The sequence below is a fragment of the Pygocentrus nattereri genome, chromosome 1 (assembly GCF_015220715.1).
Source record: "Pygocentrus nattereri isolate fPygNat1 chromosome 1, fPygNat1.pri, whole genome shotgun sequence".
Classification (NCBI taxonomy): Eukaryota; Metazoa; Chordata; class Actinopteri; order Characiformes; family Serrasalmidae; genus Pygocentrus; species Pygocentrus nattereri.
The window spans coordinates 34,927,053-34,952,221 of record NC_051211.1 but is presented as its reverse complement, the minus strand read 5'-3'; the positions used below and the strand labels follow the sequence as shown (position 1 = coordinate 34,952,221).

At 39.3% G+C, this 25,169-nt stretch overlaps 1 protein-coding gene across 4 annotated transcripts; it reads left to right on the top strand.

Annotated features, from left to right (window-relative positions):
* The first annotated feature begins 769 nt into the window (after positions 1-769).
* On the top strand, positions 770-13,958 carry pfkfb3 (6-phosphofructo-2-kinase/fructose-2,6-biphosphatase 3). 4 transcript variants are annotated; one of them, XM_017696927.1, is made up of 17 exons: positions 770-1,019; positions 3,700-3,828; positions 3,963-4,059; positions 4,186-4,252; positions 4,488-4,562; positions 4,652-4,708; positions 5,416-5,540; positions 5,912-6,119; positions 6,371-6,517; positions 6,608-6,712; positions 7,467-7,596; positions 7,696-7,758; positions 7,855-7,919; positions 8,850-9,029; positions 9,239-9,261; positions 10,552-10,602; positions 12,324-13,958. In XM_017696927.1, the coding sequence occupies exons 1-17, from the start codon at positions 938-940 to the stop codon at positions 12,328-12,330; spliced, it is 1,611 nt and encodes a 536-aa protein (XP_017552416.1). In that variant the 5' UTR covers positions 770-937; the 3' UTR covers positions 12,331-13,958. The 4 variants fall into 4 exon arrangements, with proteins under 4 accessions (XP_017552416.1, XP_017552415.1, XP_037398546.1 ...); XM_017696926.1 differs by lacking the exon at positions 9,239-9,261; XM_037542649.1 differs by lacking the exon at positions 10,552-10,602.
* Positions 13,959-25,169: the final 11,211 nt, after the last annotated feature.

The following is a 25,169-nucleotide window of genomic DNA, read 5'->3' as shown; positions in this document are numbered from 1 at the left end:
ATAATTTTATCAACGTAGAATTAAACCGCCTTCAGGGTGGAAACGAGTTCATATTTTACTATGGCTAGAATATAATCGCTTAGAACACGCAGAACTGCTTGGTTTACTTGAATAAAATACTTAAAAACTTAAAGAAATCACATTAAAGGAATAAAAAGAATAATGTGCCACGCCTTTCTGGCGCTTTGCTTTGCTCAAATGGTAAAAATGTAGTGCTATGAATTTATTGCTCAGCAGTTCTTTTTAAAATATTTCACTTAAACACCGTGTGCATCTGCTGAAGTTATAAGTAGAATAAAAGGAGTCGCTCTGTAATAAAAAAAAAACAGGAATGTCCACCATACTGATGCTCACTGTGCTGAGGAAGGGTTTTTTTCCCCCCTTTGTGGTTTCCTACTGATGCAGTGACCTTCAGCACGTAGGCATCTCGGGTGCCCGTTTGGTGAGCTGTGGAGCATCTTGACGGACTGTGGAGGGTTTAGTGAACTGAAGTCTTTCATTAGCATCAAAAGCAACATTCATATCAAAGGCGATGCAGCTTTAACACGTGTAACACATGCGGCAGGCAAAGCAGCGTCCGCGCGTGCAGACGCACAGCAGGGCGCGATGTTATCGCTGTAAATCTAGAGGATAAAGGGAGTTTTGGTTTGGTGGGTTTGGTGATTTTGGTGATTTCGGCCGCCAGGTGGCATTGTGCTCTCGGCCGCCTCCCACGTCTGACGTCACCGGTAGTCACGTTGCTCGCCGGATTTAAAACGAGCATGTGGACCACCGCCGCAGAGCAGACCGGGAGAACAGCGCCAGTCACGCGAGCCCGACGACTAGGACCCTGATTTTGGTGGTTATTTCAGCAATACAGTTACGTTTAGACTTCGTTTCGTGGTCAAGCGCCTCGCTTATTTTTGGCTCGCTGCAGTTTCACCGCCATCACCGAGGAATGACGAGAGAACTCACTCAGAACAAAATCCAAAAGATCTGGATCCCTTCAAAGGATGACAAGCCCGCGATGCCCAGGAAATGTGAGTAAAATCTCGTGTGGCCCCTGATCTGCGGCTCGGTTCGGTTCGGTTCGGCTCGGCTTGTGTGGGGAAGGTGCTGCAGCTCTGTTCCTCTTTCTGTGTCTTCGGTCTGTATTAGCTTCAGTTCACCGCCACCTGCCTTAGCCTCACCTTACTGTCCACTGTTGTCCAGATCTGAACCAACCGGCTAACTAAGGGCTGAAAATGATCCGCTTCTGGTCTCGAGATTTCATTTTTATATCCAGTTACAAAAATCCGACAACTACTGACAGATTTTCATCCACGGTTTAACTATTCAGAAGTAGGCGTGTGGCTGTAGAGTCGGCTGGTGGGTTAACGGGAGCTGTGAGGGGGGCTGTGCTGCGGCTCGTAATGAGCGGTCGCTCACTGTAACTACGTGACGCTGCCATCCTTAGTTATGAAGGCTTTCTGGTTCATCCCATCTCCGCTCCGGTTTCCAGCTAATACTGAACTTTGTTTAACTTGTTTCCCTTCACAGCCTGTCGGCCACTTCTGTCACACGTACACGGGACTGTTTGCAGCGTTAGTCTCATTTAGTATCGTTATTAGCTTATAACGCAGGGAGCCGGCTAAAATAATCGATGACGTGGTCGCCATAGCAACCGGCTCCTGACGCTCCTCAGTTACTGACCGCTTTTTAATGCGCGTGCGAAGCGCGTTAAAAGGGCTCGCTCGAAGCTCTTAATTTATTTCCAGTTTAAGCTGCTGTTTGTTAATAGACTTAATCTGAATGATAAGTCACATTGCACATATACTGTAAGACACTATATGATTATGAAGTTATAGCGGCAAGCTGGAAAAAGCCAAGGCTCTATTCTTTTACAGTTTCTTTGATTGACAAGTTAGATCCAAAGAGGTGGAAAGATCAATGATACACTGTGTATTGGCCGGTGTAAGTTTTTTGTTTGCAAGTTAGCCATACAAATTAGAGAGATTCTGCACAGAGTCAGTGCACATGGGTCTCGGTCATCCTCTAGTAGCTGCAGTCTGCATGGTCTTTGTGTGTGTGTATGAGGGGGTCAGCATCAGTAGTCAATTTGAGGCATGCAGGTTAATGAATTCAACGACAGCTTCTGCTGTTGCCTGGCTCCTCTGGGGATGTTCTTGTAAGGAGAGCGGATTACACTGGCTGTTCGAGCTCAGTCTTTCCCTTCATAAGCATTGTGTCCCAGAGTGCTGAATGGAGACACGCACACAGCTTCATGAAGTTGAGTGTGAGTGAGAGCAATTTGAAGCTTCATGCAGGGCCAGCAAGGTGGAGTGGACAGTGAATGATCATACAGTTCAAAGTCTCTTGCTTCATTGAAATTTAGTTTTTAAAGTTTCCATCAGGCTAATGTAAACTGCAAAAATTTTAGGGGGGGGGGCAATTTAGCCACACCCACTCACATCAGTGTGATCAGGAGTATTGTTTCTGCACATTTCAGCCCAGACTGCTTTACGAACAAGACACAATAGAGGTCAGCCAGTCAGAACATTTCTGTCTGTCTACATCAGTCTTAAAGGCACAGCAAGAAGACAAGCCTGATTGGCTTCAAGGAACCAAGAGTGGTTGAAAAATGGTCATATAAAAGTTAATTGACTGTTTTTGGTGTGTCTATGTATGTATGTATGTATGTGTGTGTGTGTGTGTGTGTGTATATGTATGTGTATATATATATATATATATATATATATATATATATATATATATATATATATATATATATATATATATATATATATATATATATACACACACACACACACACACACACACACACACACACACACACACACACACACACACACATACATATATATATATATATATATATATATATATATATATGTGTTGTAAAAACATAGACTATGGGCTCTTTTAATGTGCAACATTTAAGTGATTTAAATATTTAGTTTTGATCTTGTGTAGGATTTTTTTTTTTTTTTTTTTTTTTTTTTTTTTTTTTTTGAGTGACCCGGTTTAGGCTGACTGCGCAGTGTAGTGGACTGTGGCTGACCGAGTCACAGTCGGCTGGCCCATCTGGGGCACGTGACATTAGGGCACGTGGATGGGCACTGGAGCGAGGGGGAGGGGGGGTTCTTCTCTCTCTTCATTCCTGCACTGCCCATGCTGTTAGTCACCCACTCACGCACACATATAGTGAGATATGCCCCGAGTGACCTAATTCTGTGTGACAGGGGGCTCGTGCAGAGAAAAAGGGATGAGCAGGCTGGAGGGAGAAAAAAAGGTTATTGAGTTTACAAACAAGTGCACACACATTTTCTGAGTCATTTGCTGAGCTGTGTAAACTGTATACCAGTATCAACAGCCAACTAAATATAAAGCACAATGCTTTTACTAAAGCTAAGGCCATCTGTCATTTTATCAATAATTTCTGATTATTAATTCAGTGACGAAGAAGAAAAAAATGGGTTGTCCTGACAAGCTTTGTACAGCATAAATGGAAACTTCAGGTGTTTAAATTAAATTGTACAAATTAAAGGCATTATAGAGTGTTTAATTGTTTTAAAATCTCTTCAAATTAAATTTACATTGGCAGATTATTAACTTGAGGAGGCCTGCACATGTCCAGATTGAACTGTTTGATTGAATTTAGCAATTAAAATTTTCAAAATGGCTCGTCGTTCTAACCCTATTCTGTCTGTTCTCTTGCAGCTGGTGGCGGCCCACACTTGGCCAACCCTCCTACAGTCATAGTGATGGTTGGTCTGCCAGCAAGAGGCAAAACATACATGTCCAGGAAACTCACACGCTACCTCAACTGGGTTGGCATGCCCACCAAAGGTAAATTTAACAAATAAAATAACATTAATAGGCTTAACTTGTTACTGAATAATTCACAATAGTTATTAAAAATATATAGTAGTTGCTGTATAATTTATAGCAGGTAGTGACCATAATTGCTTTTATTTTTCCAGTGTTCAATGTTGGCGAGTATCGCAGAGAGGCAGTTAAACACTACAGCTCATATGACTTTTTCAAATCAGACAACAAGGAAGCAGTCAGAATAAGAGAGTAAGTCAGTCCTTCATACCTGTGATCGACTTCAGTCTACAAGACAGAGCAAGACAACAGCTTCAGTTATTTACTGTTAGTTCACTAATTAACCCTGTCATTGTCTGATTCTGTTCATTCCTGTAGACAATGTGCCTTAGCTGCTCTCCGAGATGTCAAGGTGTACCTAACTGAGCTGGGTGGTCAAGTTGCAGTAAGTATTGCCTTTGATTATGCACATTGGGAAAAGAGGGAATGTGCTGTGCTGAATTAACTTGATTCAAATAAGTACATCATTTCTACGTGAAGTGTATATACAAAAGTTTTATATCTCAGTTTGCTGACTTTTGAAAGTGATTGTGCAGATGTAATGCATTTTATTAATGGAATGTACCATTTAATACAGCAATACAAAAGGTACAGATTTTCACCCTATTCACTGTCTGCAGGTTTTTGATGCCACAAACACAACCAGAAGCAGGAGAGACATGATCCTGGATTTTGGTGCTGAGAACGGCTTTAAGGTTCGTCATTTTAAGGGGCATTTCAGTGACTCTGACGCAAGTAGCTGCAGTGAATAAACACCATTGACTCTAAATCTGTCCTCTTGCAGATCTTCTTCATCGAGTCCATATGCGAGGACCCAAACGTAATCGCTACAAACATCATGGTATGTTTACTGTCACAGTGCATATAGCAGAGTGTGTAGATATATTAACAGATATAAAGTCTGTTTGTTTAGTCTATTTCAGAATGAATTGTGCAAGTTCATGCTTAAACCTTTGTAGGTTTACATTGGGCAGCTGTAGCATATAAAGTTGTGTGTGGTTATGACTTGATTTAAGAATAAATCCGCTTAGATCCATGCTTTTACTGTGGTATGCCACAGTGTATATAGTTGAGTCTAAAGTTATAACTTAAAATCTGTTGAGTGATTCAGAATCAGCCAATTTATACGTTAGCTTTTACTGTTTTTATGTCAGTGCTTTTGCTATGGTTTACAGTGGGTAGGAACAGTTTATATAATCATGTCTGAAGTTATGTGTTTTGACTATATTTCAGCATTTCATATCCATGGTTTCCCTGGAATACTAGCAATTTTAACCCCCTTAAACTCAAAGGCCAGTTTCTTTTATGTGGATTAAGTGTAGTATTGAACTAAATTGCAGTGCCATTGGCTCTAAGGTTTCCACATGTGGGTCCACATATAAGTCTCACTGTCATAACTGCATAACGTAACGTGTATTAGTTTCATTGTAGTTACAAAGTTATCTGTAGTAGTTAAGTGTTAAGATTAGTAACTAAACAATATGCTTTTATTTTTAGTACAGTTTAATATCAGAATGCCATTGAAGTGTGGCCTTTATTTACTAACAGGAAGTAAAGGTGTCATGTCCTGATTATCAAGACTGCAACAAGACTGATGCCTTGGAAGACTTTCAGAAGAGGATTGAGTGTTACAGGGTGAACTATCAGCCTCTTGACCCAGATGATTATGACAAGTAAGTTTCATAAATGTACCGTTCACGCCTTCCCCAGCCCAAGTCAATGCAGTCCATATAGGGAAACGCATCACGCCCATGACAAACTAATGCATATGCTGTCATTTTAGCTCTGCCCATTCATGTTGAAGTTATAAGGGATGTACTGCAGATTTCAACTCTGACTCTTTTTGAATGAGGTGCACTATGTGGCAGCCAATCAGGAGAGAGATTGTTTACCTATCAGTCTTAAGCACAGTAACAGACAGCCTGTTTTAATTCTAAGGGATAAAATGAATTATGTGCTTGCACTTGAAATGCAAGAAAAATGCAGAATGTGAACCCTTCAAACAGAAGACTTGGAGTCATAGCTGTCCTCTCTATCCTCTCAGGAACTTGTCCTTCATCAAGGTGATCGATGTGGGCCGCAGGTTCCTGGTGAATCGCATTCAGGACCACATCCAGAGCCGCATTGTCTACTACTTGATGAACATTCACGTCCAGCCTCGCTCCATTTACCTGTGTCGCCATGGTGAGAGCCAGCACAACCTGCAGGGCCGTCTGGGTGGAGACTCTGGCCTCTCCACGCGAGGCAGAAAGGTATGGTTATAACTCTGTCAACATTGTTAATTTCTAATTGTACTGCTCAATTCCCAGTCTGTGTTTTAGCCACGTAGCTCCACTGCAAAACTAAAAGCAAACTCCAGACACCACATATCTTGTGGCTTGGAAATTTGCTGAACTGTGTCTGACTTTCTAAGACAAGAATCTTTGAAGCTTCGTCACTGCATTTGCCGGTTTTTATTTATTTATTTTTATTGGATTGACCGACTTGGTCTCTCTGTCTGCAGTTTGCCAATGCTCTGGCCAAGTTTGTGGAGGAGCAGAAGCTTAAAGACCTGAAGGTGTGGACGAGCCAGCTTCGGCGAAGCATCCAGACAGCGGAGGCACTCAATGTGCCGTATGAGCAGTGGAAGGCCCTGAACGAGATTGATGCAGTACGTTTGTTGACCAGCCCAACTTCCTTAGGCTGTCTTTCTGTCTGTTTGTAACCCCTCTCTCTAATATCAGCACGTGTGTGTCGACAGGGTGTGTGTGAGGAGATGACGTATGAAGAAGTGAGGGAGCGCTACCCTGAAGAGTTTGCACTAAGAGATCAGGACAAGTACTACTACCGCTATCCCACTGGAGAGGTAGGCCTCGCAGCTTAATCTGGCGGAGGGCTCAATGTTTGACATGTAGTGTGATATACAGGCTATAAATGCGGTCAGCTCAATCCTTGTGTATCCTCGTGTAGTGCACTTTGCAGAGAAATGTGAGTCATTCCTGGTGCAGGTTCCTCAAGACCATAACAGTCTAATGCAGTGGGTTTCAATACTGGTTAAAATACTACTAGTACTACTTACTGTTCCATTTGAATGGAATAATAAGTTTCAAAAAATAAAAGCAGAAACATACATGGTGCAAACTGTAATACAATAAAATGAAGGAAACTGTATAAGACAAATTGAACAGATGAATAATTAAAAATAAATATAATGTTTCAATTTGGTTACAGTTCTTCAGGAAATGATTTAGTGTTTGATGAACTCTGGAACTGCGGAATGGCATTCTGAAAATTACAAAATACACCAAAGAGTCCAATAGTTTTATCCCACAGTAGCACCAATACAACAGCTTCTCCATCATGAAGTGTCTTTAAGCAATGTGAAGAACCATTAAAGCATTACACTGATTCTTTGAGTTGTCAGGGTTCTATATGTAACTGTTGAACCTATGGAGAACCCATTTTGAAAGGTGTACTTTATTTAATTTTGATGTAATTGAGTAATATTGTTTATAACATTACAGAATTTATATAGTTAAATCCAGTCAGGCATCATCAATGCATTTTTACCCCTGTAGCCTACAAAATTCCCCATCTAAACTTGATTTATTTCTGTCCAGTCTTACCAGGATTTGGTGCAGCGGGTGGAGCCGGTGATCATGGAACTGGAGAGACAGGAGAACGTCCTGGTTATCTGCCACCAAGCGGTCATGCGCTGCCTCCTTGCTTATTTCCTAGACAAGAGTGCTGGTAAGACCTGCATAAAACGTCACACCTTGTTACGGCAGCTGCATCTGCTGCTGTTGATTGGTCATGTAATCTGACTAACCCCTGGCCTTCTGGCTGCAGATGAGATGCCCTACCTCAAGTGTCCACTCCACACTGTACTGAAGCTGACCCCAGTGGCCTATGGTAAGATGTTTGCCATAAATAAAACTACTAACCTGTGGTAGTCTCAGGTACAAAGCAAAGAGTTTCTAACAGTGAGATGTTCCACTAATGTTTCAGGGTGCAAAGTGGAGTCCATTTCACTAAACGTTGAGGCAGTGAACACGCACAGGGACAGACCTGAGGTAAGAACAAAACTCAAAGTTCCATTTAAAAGTTTGAAATTACAGTTTAATATAAAACCAATTTAGCTGCAGGGGTGGATGAAGTGCTCTGCTTCTGTATTTAAGTAAAGGTGGATTTATTCTTGGTAAAATACTACTTGAGTAAAAATACAGTTCTTGGACATGCAAATACTTCTGTACTTTTACTCAAGTGTGTGTATTTTTATACATAATTATAATAATAATTTATTATTATTGTTATTGTTGTTGTTGTTGTTGTTGTTGTTGTTGTTGTTGTTGTTGTTGTTGTTGTTGTTGTTGTTGTTGTTGTTGTTGTTGTTGTTGTTGTTGTTATTATTATTATTATTATTATTATTATTATTATTATTATTATTATTATTATTATTATTATTATTATCAGACAAAGTACTGGTACTGCTACTTTTTTTTTTTTTTTTTTTTTTTTAACCAAGAGCACCTCTACTTTTACTCAAGTACAGAAGTACTATACTTCAGCCACCCCTATTTGGTTGCAGATACATGTATAAAATGGTTCTAGTATGATGCTAATACTCATTACAGCTTTCAAATAGTTTATAGCAATTTTAGGCATGTTCAGGATGTTGAACAGTGGTGTACATGGAAAACTAGCAACTGAATCAAGAATGGCTATAATAAAGTGAAAATCCAGGATGCCTCATAATTTCAACACGGATGAGCAAAAAAAAGTTGATAATATACTGTAATTATTTAGTATGTGTTTGTCATTTAATACCTTTATGTTGTTCGCAAAATACTTGAAATTCTGAAGAAACCAACTGAAAGTGGCTTTAAAAAAAGTGACGTGATTCCACACTCCTGAAATGAGTGTAAATGAACACAGAAATTACCACGCACATGTACTTGAAGCTTAACCATCTGTCTATCCCTCCAATCGCTTTCACTCTGTAGGAGATCAAAAGGGGCCCAGGCACTTTGATCAGGAGGAACAGTGTGACTCCTCTGACGAGTCATGAGCCCACAAAGAAGCCTCGTATCGATGCCCTGGATGACCCCACCATCCCTGAGCTGACTCCAGCACCGCTGACCTTCTGTGCCGCCACAAACGGCTCCCTTGCGTTGACCACACAGGTACCAAAGGCTCTGTGTGTACATTTGTGTTTGTATGAATGTGCCTGTGTTTGCTGCTCCACGATGCCACCACTGCTCTAATTCACCAGCTACTCTGTTCAACAGAGCAATCCGTATGCACTAATTCCACACTCCTCATCACTGTCACATTCTCTCTTCTCTGTTCCTCTTCACTTCCCCGGTTTTCTCTCATGCTCTTTTTGCTACAGCACTGGCTTGGCCAAGCTTGTCTGTAAGTATCGGTGTCCTCTGTCTGTTGCTTCTGTATTTATTTTTAATTCATAGACCACAGGCCTGTCTCTTGAAGCATGTTCTGCTTAGAAAAGGCACCTGACCGAGTTTCAGATTCACAGAACTGAAGTTAAGAATTTCTGGTGACCCTAGCTTCAATACTCATGATTAATCAAGTGGTCTATTTTTCACAAAAGGAAAAAAATGATCATACTGTGTAAATATGGAGCAAGTAAAGCATCCTAATGCTTATTGGAGTAAAATGGCTTTATATTCTTGATATGACCTGAAAAGGACCAGAGGGGTCCACTTGCCTCAGAAGGAGGTCCCTGATTAGTAAGGAATTGATTTGCCTCAGAAGTGACTTTAATCAGACATCCTGAAGTTAATCTGCCCTGGTGCAGGTTAGATGTACAGCATAAGTTGCCAGGCGATGTAGCCTGGTAAAGTGATCCACCATCATGAGACAGTAAATCCAGTGTTCGATTGATCTAAGCTGATTTAGCTGGCTGAGCAGCTCCTGTTTCGTGAGACAGGCCCCAGCTCAAATCGCTAGGTTAGTTGACCAAAGAAAGAAATTAACATTTTTTTTTAAAGGAATCATTTGGTTAAAAAAAAAATCATTGACATTTCTGATGCCTGAAAATTGCTTCTTTTAGATTTGTATTCATAAAATTGGACTAAAATATGGACAAAATTAGGGCTTCCAGGTTGGCTGCATTTAATATTTTCAGCAGTGCAACATACTTTTTGTTCATTTTTATATATAGCAGTATGTCATAGTGTCAAATCACAAGCAAGTCTATTGCAGATTACTGAACAACCTGAAGCACTTTGAGGCAAGTGTGTGATTATTTAGGCATGGAGTTTACATGATTTGTAATTTGTGGGTTATAAACTTCCATCACTTGTAAGCTACATTATCCTTGTAGCTCCACTGCTAAACTTAAGGAGCAAACTTCAGACATTTGATTTTTCACCAAACTATCACTTTAATACGACACCCGGGGGAGATGAAATTGCAGCGTCATTTAGGAATGTGGTTGCACTCGAATAACTTCACCTTCCCACACACTCTTACATCACTTGCTTAACCAGCATGTCTGCCATTTTTACCTCCACGCATCATCAGCGGCAGCTAATACATTATGTAAGCCTGCAGCGTGTGTAGGCTTTACCAGCTGTCAGTTGGCTCGCCAGCATGGTTATCTTTTCTGCCTTTTCTTCTAATCCTTTTTGTTTTGTCTAACATTCTCATATGTTTTGTCTGTCTCGTTTTGCATGCCTAAAGACGCACTGTGTTCTACTACCTGAAAGTCATGTCAGTGCTGCCCTTTCAGAGGTAATATTGGAGCCTCTGGATAGGTCCTATTTAGAGTAGAGGGGGAGCATTTAGAGATGCCACAGTATAATTTTATCATGATACTTGAGCCATGATATAAATCAAAATTGTAGAATAGTAATGCCATAAATATTGAGATGACCGTGTGATTTTTATATATTGTGATCGATTACTTTTTGATCTGCTCAATACCCTTGTTTTTCAAAGGCTCCTCCCACCTTCAAGATGCATCAAAGAGGGTTTTCCTAGCCTTTAAATCTGAATCTCCCTCTAGAAACTACTGTGGTGCCACTGTAGTATTTAACTACCACAAATGGAGTCATGGTTAATTTTTTTTTCAGTTCAACCACACAGTCCCTTTAATCTTCTTATAGCCTATGAAAAGAATGGACTCTGGTATGTTTAGTCAAGCATTTGGAAATGAATACACATTAAAACATGAGCATTTTTATACTGACACTAAATGATAAGAATTTCAACACCATTTCTTTCACTTAAAATATCAAAATACTATGAAGTATTTTTCTTCCCTCCCACTGCCTCTTGCTTTTATTGGTGTCGTAAACCAAGTCTTCAGTGAACAGGTTTACAGTGATACCGGAGAGGGTTCAGTGGTGGCATTTGCTGGCATTTCAGCAGAGTAGGGCATCTGAGATCTGATCTCTGTCCTGAACAGAACATTTAGCTGTACCCACAGCCCAGGTTTTGGTTGCACAGTATTTTATCACTTACCTCACATGACCTCGCACAAGAAGATTGCATTTTAGGTTGTGAGGGGGAGGGGTGCAGAGGCAGCCAAGCAATTAGACATTCTGTAACCTATGCAGAATGTTATGCAAGGGCAGAAATGAGAATTGTTTAGAAATTAGAGTATATAAATTATTTATCATGGCTCAGGTTGCAGCTCTCAGGATTAGTTTCCTGCTGTAGAGAGAGACTCCAAGCATCATGATAATTGTGTGGTCAATTTGCTTAGCAAACATTTGGCAAACACCAGAGCAGCGCTGTCCTCTCCTGCTCTCAATTTGTAGAAACTTTTGGCCTGACTAATCCAGTCCAGAAACCTAAAAGGTCTTGACATAGATATGCCAAACCATCATAATCAAGCAAACCTTAATTTTTGTCTGAAAATGTGTGAACACAGGGTGAAAGTGAACACTGCTTAAGAGGACACTAATGTAAATGATGTATCGGCTTACTAAATAGCTTGTGAAACATTTTATGAAATAATTCTAAAATTCCTGATTAATACTTTAACATGGCCTTCTAGTTTACATTCTGGTGCACATTTTGGTGACCGTGTTTGTAGACTTTATCTTCAGCCTGGAACAGTAAGGAATTCACTAAATTGTTAGCTTTAGCTGTAAGAATTACTAAAGACAGAGGAAGTATTTGGGTCTTGCTGGTACCTGTCCTGAACACCAAAAACATGACTAATAATTGTAGTACTGGACTGATGACCAGTTTGGGGGGAAAAAAAAGCACTGTTCTAGTTTCTTGGTGCCAAATTTTTCATTACTTTGTGCAGTGGAAAAATGTTTTTAGTCATTCAAGGGGCAGGGGCATTTGGGATTTGGGTGTGGCATTGTAAAATGCATTTTAGAAGAAAGCTCCCCCATTCTCTGTATGTGATAGCAGGTGAGGTCACTCCATGGCCAAATTTTCTTGTGCAGTTGACCGTTAATCAGACTACTAATCAGACAAATGTTCTCTTCTTGCAGAACCTGAAACGATGCGCCACCGAGAGCCACGACATCCCACAGCTTTGCCAGTGAGATGGCTCATCAGCGTCTGCTGATTTTTATGGGAAGCTTCGCTGCCAAGCAGTTTCTGCAAAAAGTTCTCCTTCTGAAGGTTCTCAGACTCTTCAGCGTCTTCTGTTCCCCAGTAAGGACAGAATATAGGCACAGGGTGGCTACTTGGGCATTTTTGTGTGCCCTTAAAATGGTTTAATGACTATGTGGGTCTTTGAAGAGTGTCAACTGCTGTGTGTGACAGTGGGTTTTTTATGTAGTGATGTGAGAGAAATGAAGCACTGTGGCAAGAATGAATGATACAGCAACGCTACAAATCACATTGCTGTGGTTCAGCAGCATTTTTTATGGCTTCCATTTATTCTGGTATGACTCATTGCCACACAGTGTGTGACGCTTGGCTTTACCAGGTGAAATCTACACCTGTACGTTATGAGACACACCAAAGAAAGTCAAAGGATTACTCATGCCCTCAAGGGACACTCCTTATATTGCCTTATATTGGGCCACATACTCATATGAATACTAAAAAAACAACTCCTGATACAAGAAATTCTTCCATTTTTACCTAGTGTTATGTCTGTCTTATCTCTAAGTGTTGTAATGAACGCCCCTACGCTGCTGCTGGCTGTTTTGTAAATTTTGTCAAATTTGTTGTTGTCAGTTTGAGATGTCTCATGCACTGAGAGATTATACAGTTTGTCTGTTAAAGAAAGCATGTTGAGGATATTATGATTGAGGTTGTGATCATGGGAATATTGTGTGGATGTATTTGTATTTGAAGGTATTTATATTTGTGCAGTACTTGTATCATTTGTTTATTGTGACTGCTGACCGAGAGAATTTAATTTTTTTTTTTTTCTTTTCAACTTGTATGAAAATTCCCTAGAGTGCCTAGTGCTTCGGCTTCTCCGGCCAATGATGCTTTAATATTCATCCAAGATTTTACTATGTGCAGCATAATTTTTCATCCTTTCGTCTGTTTTACTCTTCAGTATGTCTTAGAAGGGAGTCCTAAAATGTATGCACATTGTTAAACCAATGGAGATTTCAATATTTGGTATTTTATTTCTGTATACACTTAATGTTAACCAAATGTTTACAGTTTGTTTGTACCTGTACATTTCTTAGGTAATGAGCAAGAGAAATGTAATACAGAAACGAGCTTTACTCTTAACACTAGCACAATGGGGATAATACAATATATATAAAAGCAAAAACCAAGTTATTTAATGGTGTAAATGCACTTTTTGCTTTTTGACTAGCCAGGTTTTGGCTAAAGTGATCATGATGTAAAACCTTTCTTAACACATTGTAGATGCAGTCTTATATATCACTCTTAACTGTAGTAACTAATTATTTTTGCTTATTATACTTGAATTCTGTATTTTGTAATGCTGTATATTTTCTGTTAAACTATTTATTTATTTTTAATATAGGATCATTTTGAGTACATGCCACCTTCCTTGTTGATTTTATGGCCCGTATCATGAAGTATGACTTTTCCTTTGAGAGAGACAGTAAAATGACAAGGAAACAATTTCTTTTTGTATTTGCTGGACCAATAATAATAAAAAAAAAACCTTCATGGAAATTTGAAGACTTGTGGCTTTATTTGTTTTTACAGTCAAGACTCATTTCCTTGTCTTTCCTTTTCCCATAAATGGTTCAGACAGAGCCAGTAATTTTCCATCCCACTGAGCCCTCTGCTTGCTCTGGCCCACAAGCTGTTCTTATTTAGCCAAACACTGACCATCGTTAATTCCAATTCTCTCCCACACTCACTCCATCCTTCCAGCTCATAATGAGCTCTTTGCCCTCTTTCTATTGCCTTCTCATTTATTGGGGCAGAAATTATAACCGAAACTGCTCTATCAGTCCTGGTCACGTGCCATCCATCCTGCCGCTGGTTCCATGCAACAAGCAAGCAATAATGCATGCGTCATTTCAAGCATGTGACATGTACATAGTTTTATAACTAGAAGGTAAACAAGGAAATGTGGAGGGGAAATGACTGGAGCTAATAAAGATATGATAAAAAGTATTTACATTAAAGTTTCAATGAGAGCTCATTTGCCTGGCAGTAAGGCCAATCATGATGGCATATTTGACAGTGGCACCAAAAAGTATTTGGACACAACGTTTAACGGCTGGTGAAGTTTAAAGGAGATCTTTAGGTTACTTCAGAAAATGTTGAACAAAATGGTATTTGGAGTACTTTGCCTTTCTGCAGACCTAAATGTCCTGGGCTAAACCCTTGGTTTGAATCCTAGGTTAGCTTTCATTGCAAAAGTAGGCCTTGTGTGCCATATTAGGTGGTATTAATTGACTGTGTTGGCTGTAGTGTATTGGATAATACTACTGCTCTTTATGCAGCAGAATGGGGTTTGATTACCCACTCAGGCCAGCATGCTATGTTAACAAATGAGTCCTTGGGCAAAGCTCCAAATGCTGCATTGCCTACGTTGCTCTGGGTAAGCTGTTAAATGTAAAAACTCTTATAGAGAAAAGTACTTTCAGAACAGCATCAGCTGTTAGGGGCACCTGTTTGAATTTTTCCATGAGTAAGGTTAGTGCTATATTGCTCATGCTAGCTAGCACCACAGATATATTTATGAGCTGCTAGATCAGTGCTCAGCAGTCAGGATTTGATGAGTGCCATAAGTAATCCTAATGGCTGTGTGATGTATCTTGTGTAATGCTTGTTGGGTACTATAGTGAGAGAACACTGATGGACGAAAATACAAAAAGGATCAATGTAGTGATTTCTGTCAAATGACTAAAGATAAATCATGCAATGCTGCATTACAGCATATTACATAGGCTAACATAACAAATATCATAAATGCTAGATTTAGGCTTGAATGCCCCTCTAACAGCTCATTGAGTTGAATGCTTGAGGCAAGAGTGTGATGATTTAGGAATGCAGATTACACCATGGTAACTGAAGGGGTATAGGCTGCCATTATTTCTTAGATGTGCTTTAAGCATTAGACACCAAACATGCTAATTGTCCACAATCAATCAGAGTGGTGTAAATTTGATTTTGGCGAAATCCTTGCTGTAAGGAGCTGGCTTTATGGACACAGGCTCATAAATGGAGTTACTAAGAACTAGAGAATACACAGGAACAGAAAACCCACAGCTAAGAACTGCACAAAACAGATGAGCACAAGTTTAAAAAGGAACATACGGTAAATAAGAGAGTACATAATACAGAAACACTGATCACTACATTTAAGGGTACAGGTGCAGGTGATGATTAGAAACTAGTATGGGTGTGGATGGGCGGTGGCAGTGGAGCTAGAGCAGGATGATACCAGACAGGAGCTAAGCAACATTTCTACACTGGAAAATGTGCAAGTTTGAATGTACTTGGTTCAAAAGTGTCAGTTGGTTGCGCAATATTTTAGGCAAATGTAGCTAAAAGTAGCTAATATGCCACCATTTCCATAATACAGCTAAATTACTGTCACTAAGTCTATTTCATTTGGTAAGCTTTGTGTTGGTGTAACCTGTTCAGGGTGTATCCTGCCTTTCGCCCAATGACAGCTGGGATGGGCTCCAGCAACCACCATCTCCCCCCCCATGGCGAAGATCTATGTGTGTTGGTTTAGTCTACACTCTTAAAAAGACATTTCTTCAAGGGTTCTTTAGTAAAAGGAATGATTCTATTCAGAACCATGAGATCTATATAGAAAGTTCATGCTTAAATATTTCTTTGCATTGTTAAGTTCTGCAGATTGATGGGGAATGTATTGTGTATTGTTCTTTATAGAACCTTTTCTTAAGATATAGCAACAAAAATGGTTCTTCTACTGTTCTGATTTCAAGCTTTTAACAATAGCAGAACCCTTTTTGGTGCTCTATAGAACCATTTTCAAAATGTCTCTGTATAGAACCATATAAAGCACATTTTTCATCAATCTAAAGAACCACTTCACCTTGCAAAGAACCATCTAATCACTGTTCTAAGTAGAATCATTGACTCTACCAGAGGACATTTGAAGAGCCATTTTTTAAAAAGTGTATTTAATCCACATGCAAACGACTGCCACATTTGAATCATGTAAATTCAAGCCTCCACATTTTCCAGCGTAGGATTGTTACTCAACTACTGTCTGGTACAGTCAGTCCAACTGTGAAGGTTCCCTGACAAGGGGGCATGATGTAACTGTTTCACCTCCCATCTGCATCTTTCAATACAAGGTCAAACATTCACACCTGTTATCATAACCACAAATGAAGAAATCCTATGGTTGATCTAGAATCATACTATGAAATTGTGCTGAACCACAAGAGATGTTCATTTCATCAGATGAAATGCAAACTTCACCTGAACCCACAACTAGGGGTTGCAATCGTAAGGTGTCACAGTCTACTTGTGCTTTTCCTTGCTGCGTTCTGCTATGCTGGATCCCTCTGCTTGCAGCAGGTGGGCATTTCTATGTTACTTCACTCTCAGAAAAAAAGGTACAACACTGTCACTGGGGCAGTACCCCTCTTGTCACTGTGGTGGTACCCTCAGGGGTACCTCCCAGTACCTTTAGTCAAGGAACATACCTGTACCAGAATCCATTGAAATGATATTTTCTAAGTTGTTTTGACTCCACGCACCCCATCTCGTCTCCAGGCTTTTTATTTTAATGTTCTGATTTAAAACATTAGTTTATAAAAAGATACAAATATCTACTTTTCCACTAGGAAAAACTCATGTAAGGTACACCATTGGACCTTAAAACCACTATTGTACCTTTGAGGGTACACATACATTGTTTGTACCTTGATGAATGAATCATGTACCTGCATGGTAGCTTTATTTCTAACAGTGTTTTGCAAGAAAGTTAACTCGCTCAATCTCATTAGCAAGCTAGCTACCTTAGCAAGTAATCTGTGGTTTCCTTTCATGATGCAGTAGAACTCTACTGAAATGAATAGGATGTGGGGAGGCAAAGTTGTAGGTAGACATGTACCGTCAGACACACCACCCAAACAGAACATCTAAAGTTAAACATTTTCTTTCTGTGTTGTTAAATTTTTAGATTTACAAAATGTTTCCCTTCCCAAAATGTAGAAGGTCAAGGCATGTTTGATTTCTATATTTTAACACTGGAGGTACAAGGCTAAAGTAGCTAACTAATAATGAAACCATATCATCCATTAGCATGACACATTTGCTTCAGCAAGGTTGTTATCTGTAAAAATAGACACAAAATATAGTTTTTAACAGTATGTCATACAGTGTCAGAAACCATATAAAGAAGCCTATTCGAGATTACTTAACAACAGGACAGAGTTTCAGGCAAGTGTGTGGTGTTTTAGGCAAACACTATAAATTTAGGGCCCTAAAGTGGTGAGGTTTACTTGTTTGTTATGGTTGACATTTTAATATATTTTTAAGTAGGAATATTCAATACATTCAAGTAAAGTAAAAAATAATGAAAAAAGGTGATACACATATTTAAACAGGCAAACAACACTTATCATTGACCTATTTCAACAGCTTGCTGGTTTGATATGATGATTCCATAACAGGTTAAGCTACTGCTATCTAATTCCTCATAAGGAATGAACTTGACCTGCCAGTATGACCTGCCCGTCTGTCTAGTCAGATTAGGTGGCCTGCCTGATGAATGCTAATGAGGCTAACACCTTTCAGATTGGACTGTGAAGAAGATACACATTGTTGCTGCAGCTATGCTTTGTCATGATTGGTACCTGACTAATAGATGTTGGTTCCCAGATATGGCCTATGAAAATTACACAATGCTATGAGATAACAGTCCACCCCAGTGCTTAGATTATCCATGAAAACCCAAATCAACACAGATAATTACATACTATAGGTGGACTGAGAGGAGCCTGGTGTGAGAAAAAGGGCCATACACTGGCCTTAGGTCAGCAGTCTAGAGGAATGTGTGGATGTGACTACTGTCAGGCATGGCATTATGAGCTCTAATAGTTATTTATAGCACAATGTCCAGTCAGCTTGAAGACTAAGCATATAGCCCATTTAACACACCACAGCACAGAATTGCCTGATTGTAAAATCAAGCCTCTCCTAACAAAAAAGCAACAACACTGGTATTAAATACCAGAAAATCATCTTGTTGAACAAATTTTACAGTGAAACGTAATATGATGTATTGTGTAAATACAATAACCAGTAGTGAATTAGTTTATTAATATACTACTTACTTTTTTCACATTTTTTCATTAGGCCATGTTATTTCAATTTGCAATTAGTTCATTGAGGACCATGTCTGTCACCTTCATCCTTTGGATCCCAAAAGAATCTGAGCTCTGTATAAAATTAAGGAGTATCCATTGAATAGACAATGACCCTGTTTACACATGGCACTTCATGCGTCTTGCGTATCAGGATTATATGTGGATGAGGCCAAGCCATATGAAAATGCATGTGCAAACAAACCCACGATGCATTTAAAACAGATGCAAATCCGATCGCTCAAACCACTTCAGGAGGTGCTTTGAGACACATTTGAGCCACATTTTAGAGCAGCATAACCACATTTGTACAACCAAAGCCCTTCCCAGTACAACCAAATATCCAAAATGTCACTTAGCATGTGATCAATGTTCATGAGGAAGATAATCATGGATGATGCACATGGTTGGGGATCAGATGAAATGCGATGCTTATTAGCAGTATGGACAGACACCACTGTACAAAACTGCAGATGAACAGGCTGAACAGGTAAACAACTAGCGATTAGGTGCCGTGTATTGAGTGAATTTGCATATTTCATCCCACACAGCAATCAGATTTCAGTCCGACTAACTGGTGACGCATTTGACTACCAATGTAAATGCATGTGGCTAAAATCTTATCAGGACACAATCCAGATACTAGTCACATGAAGTGATTAGGTGTAGTCAGTGAATCTAGCTAAATCACATAAATCATGAGAACTGAATCAGGAAAATGAACAAATGTAAGTCTAATTTGACCAAAATTATTTGTTATTGGTCTGAAATCTGGTTGCTATATGGGACAAAAATATGTAAATTTACTTGTTACACAGCAAGCCAAAGAGAAATAAATGCATTAGCTAGCTAGTTAATGCAGTCGGTTACAGAAACTTTAGCTTCAAGAAACTCATGTTTGTTATCATGGCTCCAAAAAAAGTCAGAGGGGTTTTCTTTTTAACCATTGAATAACCCATTTCAACCCATTATGATCTGTCATTGCCTTTTTTGTTGATTGTTTCATCATTTTTCTCCCATGAAGTTGAGACTGATGCAACTCTTGCGACTGAGCTTGAAATGAGTTGCATGACCCTTTACATTATGCAATTCAGGTGCAATCTAGTTTACACCACGTGACATTGTGGTATTCAATCCAATCCAAGTGTACATACAGTTGTATGCAAATGTTTGGTCAGATTAGATTTTTGGATGTTCTAGTTGGGGCGGCACGGTGGCGTGGTGGGTAGCGCTGTCGCCTCACAGCAAGGAGGGCCTGGGTTCGATTCCCCGGCCGGGTGACCGGGGTCCTCTCTGTGTGGAGTTTGCATGTTCTCCCCGTGTCTGCGTGGATTTCCTCTGGGTTCTCCGGTTTCCTCCCACAGTCCAAAGACATGCAGTCAGGCCAATTGGGTGTGCTAAATTGTCCCTAGGTGTGAGTGACTGTCTGTGTCTGCCCTGCGATGGACTGGCGACCTGTCCAGGGTGTATCCTGCCATCCGCCCGAAGACAGCTGGGATAGGCTCCAGCTCCCCCCCCGCGACCCTGACGGAGAAGCAGCTTAGAAAATGGATGGATGGATGGATGGATGTTCTAATTGAAAAGAAGTTAACACATTCTTTTCAGAGAAGAAATGTACTCTTTATTTGCTAAATTTAACATAAAACATAAAATTTGACCTGTGCAAAAGTTAAGGCACATTTTACACCATGTAAGCATGTTATGTTTATTTTTTTCAGTATGATAAACTCTAATATAGAAATTGTGCTGTAACATTTGCAGAAAAATACATATTTTTGATAGTGTTAAATCTATAAAACATGATTTCACGGAGGGTGTTCAGATTTTGAATATGACTGGGTTAATTAGTTTAATACATGCAAAAATTGTTAATAATGTATTGTTGTTTTGTGTCAGTACATGTCCTCTTTATTAGCTTCATGTTGTGCAGGTCTCAAAGAGTAAGAGTTGCAAAACACTGTTAAGTTTTGGTTTGGCAGAAATACTGAAAGCACAGCTTCCTGTCACCACTGCCAACTTGAAGGCACCATTATTGTACAGAACATTGCATTCAGTGTTTATTTCAGTTTCAGAATTTGTTATTCTTTCCTCTTTTTTGTCTTTCTGGAGAATGCTGTTTACTTGTTTTGCTGTATTATTGCTATGATGTAATCACTCACTATTATAGTAATGGGACGGAAGCAGCAGGGGATTGAAAAAAGGACTGAATGTAACTGGCTACTGAATTAACATGTCTGTATTAAGCTGAGTCATGCTTTGGGAGCATCTGCATAGTGCTTGTGGGTTTAATTAATCATGTGGAGTGTGGATGTGACTTTTCTCATATTTGCTGGCAAATCCAGCCACATCTCATGAAGCCTATGAAAAGCATGGGGTGGAGGAGGGAAGAGAACCTTTGTGTTGTTTGAGAAAATGCATTGAAAATGCATTCCTATTTACAAGCACACTATGCAGGGAGGAGAATAGAATGACAAAGACTGTGCCCTTGGTTAATTCTGCCTCTTCATTTCTCTTTTTAATATCCAACAGCTTCTTTTTCAGATCTCAAATATACACTTTTCTTTTAATAACATGATCATGCTGGTTCTGTATTTATTTAGATATCATCTCTCATCAAAAACATATGATTGTTTAAAAATGCCAGCTGACCTTTTCATTTTGCAAGCATTTTATGATGACTGCACTGATAAAAATGGCCCAGAATTACATAGAATCAAGTATTAAAGCAACGCTTTCACCTTTTTCTACACAATTATTTAGATTTTGTTTTGTTATGATGATATGCAAAGAGCAAATTTTGTTATTGTTACCTTTTAAATTGAGCAAACACATGGATAGAAATACCATTCAGTCACCTTGTTATTCTATTGTTAAATAAATCAACAATAAGCATTTCCATGTTAATGTGAATTTCATTCTGAATGTGACTAATGCAGGTCATCCAACAATAAAGGCAGCATGGAACTGCTTTTATACAGTGATAGGAGACACATTAGCACACAGAAAGCTCCAGTTCCACATACTGATCCATTTTACTATCACCAGTGAGAACATGCATGGACAAGTACTATTGGGGGAAGAGTTTAATGAGTTAAAGCATACAAAAACAAACTTAAAGACAACTCAAAAACAAATACTTAGGTGTATTTTGGACTTCAGTACACCAGTCCTAGACAAGACAGCGACTTATCCTCATTATTTGCTTAGTGTTTCCCACATATTTAGTCTTTGTTTTTAGTTCTTGTTCCCATTTGTGTCACTGAGTGTGTCTCACACTTATATGTCTTCCTCATGGCTGGCTTGAAACGATCCACTTAAGTCTGTCTGCTTTAAATAGAGCTGTAATTCTCTTTATGGAGATTAACAGACTTGCTAATTATGCTCATGCTGGATCTCGCAACCGTTCCCACACTCCTTATCATGTCACATCATTATTAAATTAAGGCAAACCAGTTCTTCAAGGTGGGCAAACAGGAGTGTTTTTGGTCAAAGCCAAAAAGAAAAGAGTCTCTGAGTACATTTTGGAGTAGACACAGACAGGACTCAGCACATTGCTCCAGTGTGGTTGCCGTGACACCTCATAAAGCCCTTAGTCCGTTATTTAGTCTCCATAGTGATTAGCTGCAAACAGGGCAACAGGAAGACAAATCGGTAATCCTGTCCGTCAAAGCTGACCCATCAAGAATGTTTTTTTTCCTGCGTCATGGGGCCTAGAGTGGCCCTACTTACCTGGACTACTGTGTCCTTTGGGACAGGGATGAGCCTGAAATAGCTCCATACTCCTATGTAGAGTACTAAATAATTTACTGAAATAATGGCTTTTGCACTTAAATAGTGCATTCAGTGTACGATAGAAAGTCTTGGAATTAGCCACATACTGCTCTGTTAGATACAAAGTACGTTATTTGGGTGTAGAATCTAGATCCATCATAAATTAATGTTTTGGGGATTTGGAGACCTCTCTGGTGGGAATGGACACAACATGTGGAAATTTGTCACAACATTTTGTGTGCTGGCTGTGCTTCAGACCTCTTCCCTGAGCAGATGAATCTGATGACTGAAAGAGTATTCAAAAAGAACTTAAAGAATGAAGGACGCGTCTTCCGAGGAAGTGAATTAACTACTATTGTCATCATATCTTAATCAGTATAATATTGATTTTGCACTTGAGATCTAAACATTGAGCTGGACCTTCTTTATGAGACACTGTGTATGAGACATTAATACATATGATTATGTTATGAAAAAGTCCTGTGAAATTCAACCTGACACCTCTGACTTTTAAATTACCATTTCGAGCTTTACAGCATGACTCACACAAGTGCACATGCACCATTTTAGTGTTTTTTTCACCGGACTCAGTAATGCTACACCTTTCAATTACAACAAAAAATTACATGAAACAGCTTGAATGTTTTTTTTTATGATTTATTTATAGAATTGTATAAAGAATTATTATGTTATACCAATTATCACATTTTTGTCCTTCATTAACTGCACCTTCACACTAATTTTCTTGCAGAACTGGCATTATTTGCATTTGGGAGATTTAAAGAATGAATGGTAATTAGGCATATTATGTTAAAGCAAACTTTGACAATCTCGCTTCAGCTAACTGCCAGTCTAGGAGAAAATGATGTGGCAATTTGTCCAGTTGGGTAAGCAGGGTATAATTGGGCACTGAGCAAAATAATAAATAAATAAATAAATGAGCACCCATATGGAAATATATAAATAATTACATTGTAATTAAGTGATTTATTATTTAATTTGTATTGTCATGTTTCACACAAGTTAGTGCTCACAAGGCATAGCAATCCATCCACTAGGCCCCTTGCCCCCCTAACAGTTATGCCATTGATATTATTCTTTCTATTAAGCGTGAATCAAGTATCTGAGATGATACGTCGAGGCACTACATCATGAAGTACAGCGTGTCAAGTGTATGAATGTAATGCGTAGTGTCTGTACTGAGACGTAGAGAGGGATAGATTGCACTAGCTGGTCTTGTCCCACACATTAAAAGCACCTGTGGCCCAGATCTAACTGCATAATAGAGTTCTTGGCAACAGTGACAGACTTAGTCTTTTCATCAGCATCAGAGCATACAGCAAACCCTTGAACGTGACTCCTATACATGTCATGCTGTGGAATGAGATCTTTGTTTTTACGCCCACAGGAAAACAACTCTGCTGACTCTTTCTGAATACCAGGCTGAAAAAAAGAATGACCCAAAAAAGGAACCAGACACCGGCCCAGTTGGGAGATTAGAGGTTTTGTCCTTGGTTGGTATGTACACAGAGAGGCTGAGTGAATGGGAGAGCAGGATTTTCTATAGAGGCGGATGGACGAATTGATGTGATAATCCTACACCTCCCTTCGCATGATGCTGCATTCATCTCGGCCTCCAGTGTCAAAATTATGAATATGCAACAGATTGACGAGAGATTCGCTAATCTAAAACAGAAATTTGGCACAAAAAATAAATAATAATAATATATGCTGTGTTGATTTTTGAAGTGAAAAAAAGGAAATGCAGCAAACTATTTTAGTAAATAACTTTTTCTGTAAACATCAGTGTAAACAACATTAATGTTATATTTATTTGAAAAATAGAAAAAAGTAATTATGGCACACTCAAAAGTCAGAACTTAATAACTATAGCTATCACAGCTTGCAAACCCTTTTTCTAGCCAGCTAGAAGTCATTCTATTCCTGTTTGAGGGATTCACCCACTTTGCAGTCTTTGCAGAAAGCTTGCAGTTTTGTGATATTCTTGGGCCAAGTCAAGGGACTGTGAGATTCATTCCAAAAGCTTCAGCTTGTGTTTCTTGAAGGACTACATGGTGAGTTTTGAGGTATGTTTTGGATCATTATCCTACTGACCAGCCAGCCAGGACAAATTCTTTTATCATCAAAAAAGTTACAGGAGAAGGAAAAAAAAACATTTTAACCTTCAGTGTAAGTTAATGTAACAATTCATTGTACATCATTTCTGTTTATTAATTTGTCATGAAAGGTTGACACAGTGTGAAAACTAGCAGACATTTTTAAACTAAATATAAAAAAAAACAACCTGAAACTTTATCAAAGTACAGCTTATCACTGCTGATTTAATCCTACTGATATTTCACTGTGTAAACTGGCAGCATCACTTACAGGAGCATTCCATTGGTTGGCATTTGCCCTTATCTCCTCCTCCTTTCACTTGATCCCTCTCTTCATCTCTCTTTCCCTTTTACATGGTTGAATGATTGATCCGCAGGCTGAGATGTGCAGGAGCTCACGTACTCCTCTCTCTCTCTCTCTCTCTCTCTCTCTCGTTCCATCCTTTTCTCCAACTCTCTCACACTCATTCGTGCTTTGAATTTAACTGATGGCAGGCCAACACACGCACATCCATGGAGAGAAAGAATGCTTTTATAAGGCATTTTTTTGGTTGCATGAAATGCTTTTAACTAAGCCTCTTTTACTGCACTCACAGCATTATGGCATTACACCATCAGGTGATGGTGTAGCATCAGTTAGCCAAAAGTGAAAGGTTGGGAGTGGTAGCAAATTCCAGATAATCAGAACTCTCAGAGT

Bases quoted from the DNA above. Each gene is read 5' to 3' on its own strand.
- pfkfb3 (XM_017696926.1), top strand. From the start codon at position 938: ATGACGAGAGAACTCACTCAGAACAAAATCCAAAAGATCTGGATCCCT. The intron at 6,713-7,466 runs GTAGGCCTCGCA...ATTTCTGTCCAG, and splicing joins ACCGCTATCCCACTGGAGAG to TCTTACCAGGATTTGGTGCA. The intron at 7,920-8,849 runs GTAAGAACAAAA...TTCACTCTGTAG, and splicing joins CGCACAGGGACAGACCTGAG to GAGATCAAAAGGGGCCCAGG.